This window comes from Acartia tonsa, chromosome 11, assembly GCF_053477335.1.
Source record: "Acartia tonsa isolate MP-2025a chromosome 11, ASM5347733v1, whole genome shotgun sequence".
Lineage (NCBI taxonomy): Eukaryota > Metazoa > Arthropoda > Copepoda > Calanoida > Acartiidae > Acartia > Acartia tonsa.
Window position 1 is genome coordinate 49,109,364 of NC_137270.1, and position 9,187 is coordinate 49,118,550.

A 9,187-nucleotide genomic window follows, 5' to 3' on the forward strand; every position below is an offset into this window, starting at 1 on the left:
ACCCCTCTCTTTTTGTAAATATCAGTTGTTTCGGTTGGATGGTTTTCTACTAAAGTGTTGGGGGGATCTTAAGGGATAAGACAATGGACAATAAGTATACATACACTTTCCAATCACGATAAACAAAATCATTCCCTTTGTAGATTTAGATTACTACTGTATAATAATATCTAAATTTTGGATATTTTGTCCATAATATCTGAAATTTTCAATTTGTCTGCCCATTAGAAGGGATAATTTAGTGTATCATCATTGGGTATGTACATCAATTTATCGGACATTGTCTTATCACTTTAAATCCCTGCTGTATGTCTAAATTTTGAACACAATGTCTGTAAATTTGCAATCTGTATCACAATCCATCTTCCAAATTGATAGCTAGAAAGGTATATAACTAAATAGATAATAAGATAGATAGATAGATAGAAACTAATTAAACAAATAGAAATATATATAGATAGAAAGATATCCAATTAGAAAGATAGCAATATAGATAGATAGCAAGATAGATAGCAAGATAGATGGATAGATGGATAGATGGATAGATGGATAGATGGATAGATGGATAGATAGATAGATGGATAGATGGATATATAGATAGATAGATAGATGGATAGATAGTTAGATAGATAGATAAATGGATATATGGATAGAAAGATATCTAATTAGATAGATAATAGACAAAATTCATATAAATAGATAAATAGCAATATAGATAGATAGATAGCTAGAAAGATATCTAATTAGATAGATAGATAGAAAATAATTACGATTGATTATTCATTTTGAAACGTCCGTACTATTATTATCTTTATATTAAAGTAACAGGATGTCTGTCTGTCTGAAGCTTAAAATCTCGCTAACCGCTGGAACGATATGGTTCTCCTTATCAGTAAAGCTTGTTATATATGCCAGGAAGTTTTTTTAACTATTTTTGGAGGGGAGGGTACCTTCACCCACCCAAAAGATATCGCCCCTGAATATCCCCCCCCCCCAAAAAAAAAAATAGTTTTAATTTTCATTTGAAAATTATCTTCTATAGTCTTATCTCTTAATTCCTGCGAGAAAATAATTTTTTATGGTTTAACAAATGCATAAATCTGTCTAAATTTGTTGCAAAAATAACTATTTTTGGAGCGAAGCTACTCTATAATTAACATTGTCTGTCCGTCCGTCAGTCCGTAACGCTATTGGGGAAATATGATTATAGCGGCTGATATTAAAGATAGACAGCTAAAATTTTTAGTGAAGATTTTTTGGACATTAGAGCATCTAATCTATACAATATTTTGTATATTTGTTTGTTGGTCAAGCTTCCATACATAATCGTTGTGTGAAAGGGTAATTTTGTTTAACGTTATTGGAGATATACATCAATTTAGATATATGTATGTATAGATAGATAGATAGATAGATAGATATATGGATAGATAGATAGATAAACAAATAAATATTTTTCTAGTATATATTTTTAAATAGACAGCTGAAATTTTTAGTGAAGATTCATATAACATTAGTGCATCTATTCTAGTTATTCGTCTGTTTGTCGGTCATGCTTCCAAAGACACAATCGTTATGTGAAGGGGTAATTTTGTTTAACCTTATTGGAGATATACATCAATTTAGATAGAAAGATAGATAGATAGATAGACAGCATATGTCTAACGTTTTCTAGAAACTTAGCCTGAAGCAAAAAAAAATTATAATTGATTATCATTAATAGATAGGTAGATAAATAGATAGATAGATAGATATATGGATAGATAGATAGATAGACAGCATATGTCTAACGTTTTCTAGAAACTTAGCCTGAAGCAAAAAAAATGTAATTGATTATGATTAATTGATAGATAGATAGATAGATAGAAATATGTATGTATGTATAGATTGATAGATTCATTTATAGATAGATAGATAGACAGCATATGTCTAACATTTCTAGAAACTTAGCCCGAAGCAAAAAAAATGTAATTGATTATCATTAATTGTAGTTTGTAACTTCAATTTTCTTTTTTATCATATAATACATATATTTATGTATTTATAAGTTATGCACTAGCGGTTACGCCCCTAGAGGCCTCTGGGGACACTTGAGAGAATGGAGAAAGTTAACCCTTTCAATTTCATTTTGTAAAAGGAAAATTATAGAAACTGCGTAATTGGAGTCTCAAAAGTCAGCCATGTGACGTCATAAATATGAGGGATATGAAAGGATAAGTGGAAAATAAACCCCTACAAAAAGATGGACAATCCCTCATTATTATGACGACACATGGCTGATTTTTGAGACAGTTTTTCCGGTTACTGTAAAGGAGACACAATTTGGTTCAACCTCTCTCTCTCTCTCTCTCACTCTCACTCTCCATCCATCTATCCATTCATCTATCTACATATATTCAGGATAAACTGTGCCCCATGTCGATATAACAAATGCCTGTCTGTGGGAATGTTACTCTCTCTCTCTCTCTATCTCTTTCTCTCTCTCTCTCACTCTCACACTCCATCCATCTATCCATTCATCTATCTACATATATTCAGGATAAACTGTGCCCCATGTTGATATAACAATTGCCTGTCAGTGGGAATATTACTCTCTCTCTCTCTCTCTCGCTCTGTCTCTCTGTCTCTCTCTCTCTCTCTCTCTGTCTCTCTCTCTCTCTCTCTCTCTCTCTCTCTCTCTCTCTCTCTCTCTCTCTCTCTCTATCTCTCTCTCTCTATATCTCACTCTCTCTCTCTCCATCAATTTATTTATCTATCTACATATATTCAGGATAAACTGTGCCCCATGTCGATATAACAAATGCCTGTCAGTGGGAATGTTACAATCTCTCTCTTTCTCTCTCTCTCTCTCTCTCTCTCTCTCTCTCTCTCTCTCTTTTTCTCTCTCTCACTCTCCATCCATCCATCTATCTATTTATCTATCTACATATATTTAGGATAAACTGTGCCCCATGTCGATATAACAAATGCCTGTCAGTGGGAATGTTACTCTCTCTCTCTCTCTCTCTCTCTCTCTCTCTCTCTCTATCTCTCTCTCTCACCCTCCATCTATCAATCTATTTATCTATCTACATATATTTAGGATAAACTGTGCCCCATGTCGATATAACAAATGCCTGTCTTTTTTTTTTTCTCTCTCTCTCTCTCTCGCTCTCTCTCTCTCTCGCTCTCTCTCTCTCTCTCTCTCTCTCTCTGTCTCTCTCTCTCTCCATCCATCCATCCATCTATCTATTTATCTATCTACATATATTTAGGATAAACTGTGCCCCATGTCGATATAACAAATGCCTGTCAGTGGGAATGTTACTCTCTCTCTCTCTCTCTCTCTCTCTCACACTCTCCATCCATCTATCTATCTATTTATCTATCTACATATATTCAGGATAAACTGTGCCCAATGTCGATATAACAAATGCCTGTCAGTAAGAATGTTACTCTCTCTCTCTCTCTCACTCTTTCTTTCTTTCTCTCTCTCTCTCTCTCTCTCTCTCTCTATATATATATATCCATCCATCTATCTTTCCATCTATTAATCTACATATATTTAGGATAAACTGTGCCCCATGTCGATATAACAAATGCCTGTCAGTGGGAATGTTACCCTCCTTGGTTAGAATTGAGGTAAGATTAATTATTCATTGCATTGTATTATTGACAGTTTTCTATGGATATAACAATGTACATCATAAGATTAGAACCAGTTTTGTTAGCCCAAAGAGTCAAAACACTGGATAAAATACAATACAATATATGATTTTTCAATTTTCAATGTTACCCTCCTTGGTTAGAATTGAAGTAAATCAATTGTTTCCGCCTATAGAATACGTATTAATTGCATCGTATTATGATCAGTTTTCCACGGATATGAAAATGTACAATTTTAAGATTAAAACAAGTTTTGATAGCCTTAATTAGCTGAAGGCCCCAGGTCTAACAAAACTGGTATTATTTTGATTTATTTTTTATTTTAATATTTGTGAAAAATTGTCTGATATGCTTTTTAAATATAGTGCTATATATGAGTTTTCAGTATATCAATACTGGCTCTAATCCAGCAGACATTAATCTATTTCGAAGCCATACTTGAAAATTATTTACATAATTTTACAAGGATAAAAATGATACACAGTTAGAGTACAAGATCGAATTAGATTATTTTAATGGCTAATTTCACTAGGTAGGGGCGTAGCCGCCAGTATATGTATAGAACAATAGTTAGAAAGTTGACACTATAATCTTCTATTTAGAATGGTAAAGAAATCCACAGTAGCCATCAGGACGACGACATTGATGAACCCCCCGGGTTGGAAGACGATAATCAGTTGGATTCAATTATGATCACTCCAGGCATTCAATAATAAAGCTAGGCTATGACGGAACTTTGACAGGGTTGTAGGGGACATGGGGCTGTTTATTACACTACTTTTATTTGTTGGCTTAACAACTTTGGGGAGAGACAGCATAAAGTGGCACCAAAATTTTGTGCATCAGTCTAGGGGATGTACATCAATTTATCAGCCAATGTCTTATTCCTGAGACAAAAAAAATTAATCTGATACATCAAGCTTTATGAAAACAGGTTCTCTCATTTGTTTACTTGAAAATTTTAGATACTTTCATGATTGGTTGCTTTAACTTTTTAACCAATAATTTTAATCTAATAAAGGAGTAATTGTGTTTATCATGATTGGGGATGTTCACCAATGGATTTTTCATTGCATTATACTTTGAAACCCCTAAACCATTCTGAAATCTTTACACCTTTTCTATTTAGGACTTTATAAAGCTTGGATAATAAAAAGCCTTAGACCTCCTAAATAGGTTTTTCAATTTTTGATCTTGGATCTAATAGTTGACCTTTGGAGTAAGGATTAAAATCAAATAGTAAATCTTTTGCTTAAGCTTTATTATTCCATGACATTAGAATCTGTTACGTCAATGGATTACACAACCGTCTCAAACACCATAACCTGGAACAGCCCGGTGATCAAGCAGGAGATCAAACAGGAGCCACAGGATGACACAACAACCAAACCTACTGGTTACCCCTTCTATGAGGATAAAAGACCTGGATTTATCAAACAGGAAAGAAATTCTTTCGATTCAAATTTTTACTCCGATAAGGAACCGGATATTGCTAACATAAAACAAGAACCTAATTCCTCTATGCGTAATATTGTCAGCTACTGTGATACCTCAATCGTAAAGCATGAAGTTGATATTTATCCAGTTAAAGTGGAACCCTCCGAGTCCCACCCACAAAAAATTGACTCCAGCTTCATCTCGTGGAGCAATACACCTGTTTTCAAAATCAAAGAGGAATCTAGGGATGATGTACACTCCGATTATGGATTCACCACTGTCCAACAGGAGTGGGGCGAAAATAAAAGCGATGATGAGATCGAAATTCTTCATGTTAAAATTGAACCAGGTAGGCAGATTTTCAGCCATGGAGCTAATTTTCAAATTGGATATTTATCTAGATAGTGTGTCTTTTAAACTAGGTACTTTTATTAATTCCTTTTAACTATTGTTAAAATTTTGCAATCAATTATTATTTAGCAGTATGGTAGTGTATGTTATATAAACCCCTTTTTTTGATGGATAAACCTATTCTTTTTGTTCTGTATTCCTTGTCATATTCTAAAATCATTGACAATTGAGCTTTAAAATCAATATACAGCCATTTAATTCCCCTTATATTTATTGGCAACTAAAGATTACTATATGAGTTTTTTTCTGGTTTTAATTTGAAATGATTAATATCCGGTGGATTAGAACTGGTTCTTATTCACAAGATACAATTATGTCTAGTATAATATTACATCCAGTTTTCTAGGAATTTAAAAATGTACAATCATAAGATTAAAACCAGTCTTTTTTAGCTTGTTCTTTTGGCATATAGGGGCAAAAAAATGGTTTTAACCTTATAATTGTACATTTTATGTCAGCGGAAAGCTGTTTATAATACGATGTGAGAAATATCTATTATTTGATTTATATTTAGGTACTGGCTCAAGTGCACCAAGAAGAGCATCAGTTATCCAACTAAATCCTGCCCTGAAAAGTAGAAGATTTTAACTTATTTATTGGCTTAAAATCTTTGGATGGTTCAATATAGCAGTGTCCAAAGTTATCAGCCAATCCCTTAGGGGTAATTTTGTTAACATCATTGTGGTTGTATATAATTCATAATTATAATTTATTCGTTGGCTAAAAAACTATAGGTACTTTTATTTAATACTAGCGGCTACGCCCATAGAGGCCTCTAGTGGCACTTTTAGTGTTTTTTTATATTTCAAATATTCAATTTGAGAAATAATTTATCTATGTTGAGTTCAAGTCTCAAGTCGCAAAAGCGAAAGTTTTTGTGATTTTTCTTGGGAGGGTGGTGGTACCCATCCCCAAAATAGTTACAAACCTTTCCAGGACATATAAGAAGCTACCTTGTTAAGGAGAACCCGATCAGTTCAGCTGTTAGCGAGATTCTTTGGTACAAACAGACAGACAAACAAATATACTGTTACTTTATTAGAAGGATTGATTGTTTTGTTACAAAATACAAACTAGTAATGTCTTAACAATTCAACCAATGATTTAAATCTACAGAAGGGTAATATGCAAGTGATAGGACAATGGCCGATAAATTGATATACATGTCCAATGAGGATGAACAAAATTACCTCTTCTGTACATAATAATTATTGGTTGAAAAGCTTTGACACACCCAAGTACCCAAAGTTATGAGTCAACAAATAAGATCATGTAGTTATAAAACAATGGGTACCAGTGTAATTTACTGTCCAATTTTCCCTCCCTCCCTACAAAAATGTGATTTAGATATGTTGTCAAAAATTCTAATTTTATAAAATTATGCTTTGTAAAATATTAGCTTATTATAGAAGATAGATAAATATGAGAATAGTTATTTACTGCATAGTATTATAGACAGCTTTCCGCGGAAAATAAAATAAAAAAATACAAGATTAAAACTAGTTTTGTTTACCATGAGGTAATCGAAGGCAGAGGATAACAAAACTGTTATTAATTTTATTTTAATAGCCATGGAAAGTTTTCTGTAATACATTAATATACAAGATTTTTCAGTGTGGCTGAGAACTGGTTTTATTCCAGCGGATATTAATCTGTTTGGAAGCCATACTGGAATAGTTTACTTATTACCATATTTAGCTTAATCAAAAAAATATTATATTATAATACAAACTAAATTTGTTTTTAAATTTATGTTAAGTTTACAAGAAATAAATATTTTAAAAATTCTGTATTTGTTCTGTGTTTTTGACATTAAGAATATTTGTAAAAGTCATTTAAATGGTTTATAGTTTAAATCAGAGGCGTGAGAGGGGGGGGGTGTATCCAACCTCCCTGGCAAAATTAAGGAAGATGGATACCCCCCCCCCCTCCCCACCCTTAAGGGTCAACCCTCCTCCTACATTCCATCTACACCACGCTGATACATCCCCCTAATAAAGCAAAAGGCTCCATCTGCCCCCCCCCCCCAAATATTATTTTAGATTAATTTGTTTTGTTGGTTATACCTTATTCCTGGGGTGGGGCTAACCCTTAAGGGTTCTGAGCTCGAAAAACCCACGACTGTGGTGTCCACTCGTTGTTTGTCTTGAAGATGACAGGTTCGAATCTCAGCCCAAAACCGCTTTGAAACTAGTTCCTTCTGCTGATATGTCAGGTGCGAGATATAAATAGTTAAACAAGGCTCGACATGGTATTATAGGATCGATTATTGCCAAATACAGTCAAATAAACACATACAGACAGAATGATGTACCTAATAATATAAAAGCTGTGCTACGGACAAGAATGCTTCAAAACAAAATAAGGAAGTTATCATAATATTAATAACAGTATTACGTCGGCTAATAGTTTTAATACAATAGGATGTTTCCATCAAACAGCCATAATAATCAACTAATCAAAAATGGAGGGAGGGGACATTGGACGGGTCTCCAAACTTTTAGGTACATGATCTCTCATTCATTTGCCTTCACCAAAAAGGCGTTAGGTATTTAGCATTACCCTACTAAAATAGCCTAAAACCTCCCCATGTTCAAAAGCTTAAATAAATTTATTAATGTAAGAACTAAAAACCAATGTTTGTTAATCAAATGGTGGGCTATCAAAATATTTTATCATTGGGGGTATAAACACCACCCCCCACCCACCCCCATCCAACATAAATACACGTGTGGGGACGTATGGGCCGGTAGTATACCCCTCGATTTCTTTCCGGTTTCTTAATATTAATTTATCTTTTATCTTTCTATCTATCTATCTATCTATTTATCTATCTATATGTATGTATATCTATCTATCAATTTATTCTGTTTCTATCTATCTATTTATTCTATTTCTATCTATCTATCTATCTATTACATTTATCCCAGGAATAAGGTATAACCAACAAGCGAAATAAATCTAAAATAATATTTGGGGGGCAAATGGAGAGGTCGTCAATTTTACGTTATGTTGCCCCCCAACGACAGCTGAAAAACGCGTATAGGTTTCGTGATTTATTTCCGAATTATTTTGGTATTGGTAGAAGCTGCATTTATCCATCGCATCTATCTATCTGTCTATATATACATCTATTAACTATATATTTATCTATCCATCTTTTTATCTGTTTATATTTAATATAAGACGCTGTACTGTATATTTTACTGGTATCCAAAGTTTTATGAAAACATTTTCTCATTCATTGGACTAAAAACGTTGGAGACTTCATTTGTCAGTACAATACAGACAATAACAAAAAGGGTATTTATGTTTGTTTTCATTGGAGGTTATATCATTTCATCATGCAGTGTCTTATCCGTTAAGATCCTTATATCTATCTCTGTATACGCATGGATCTAAAGGGATAAGACAATAGCCGATAAATTGTTGTACATCCCATATATGTAAATAAAACAGCAATTAGTCGGTGAAATGGTTGGACCATAAAATAATGAACCAACGAATTAAAATACATTAAAGTCCCCAAAATTGTTAGGCCAAAGAATAAGAAAACATTTATTTTAAAACTTTGGGAACTAATGTAATAAACAATCCAATGCCTTCTATTTATCTATCTATCTATCTATCTATCTATCTATCTATCTATCTATCTATCTATCTATCTATCTATCTATCTATCTATCTATCTATC

The 9,187-nt window shown here is 33.0% G+C and overlaps 2 protein-coding genes across 2 annotated transcripts in view; both read left to right on the forward strand.

Moving 5' to 3' along the window:
• The window catches only part of LOC145331354 (nuclear hormone receptor family member nhr-1-like), an 8,477-nt gene extending 4,119 nt beyond the window's left edge, over positions 1-4,358 (forward strand). The window contains exons 3-4 of the mRNA XM_080175972.1: positions 3,549-3,621; positions 4,248-4,358. Of these exons, the coding sequence (XP_080032098.1) occupies positions 3,549-3,621; positions 4,248-4,358 (184 nt within the window). The remainder of the gene's footprint in view (positions 1-3,548; positions 3,622-4,247) is intronic.
• A 570-nt stretch (positions 4,359-4,928) lies between these two features.
• Positions 4,929-6,089, forward strand: LOC145332352 (uncharacterized). The gene is made up of 2 exons (XM_080177353.1): positions 4,929-5,431; positions 6,008-6,089. The coding sequence occupies exons 1-2, from the start codon at positions 4,939-4,941 to the stop codon at positions 6,079-6,081; spliced, it is 567 nt and encodes a 188-aa protein (XP_080033479.1). The 5' UTR covers positions 4,929-4,938; the 3' UTR covers positions 6,082-6,089.
• Positions 6,090-9,187: the final 3,098 nt, after the last annotated feature.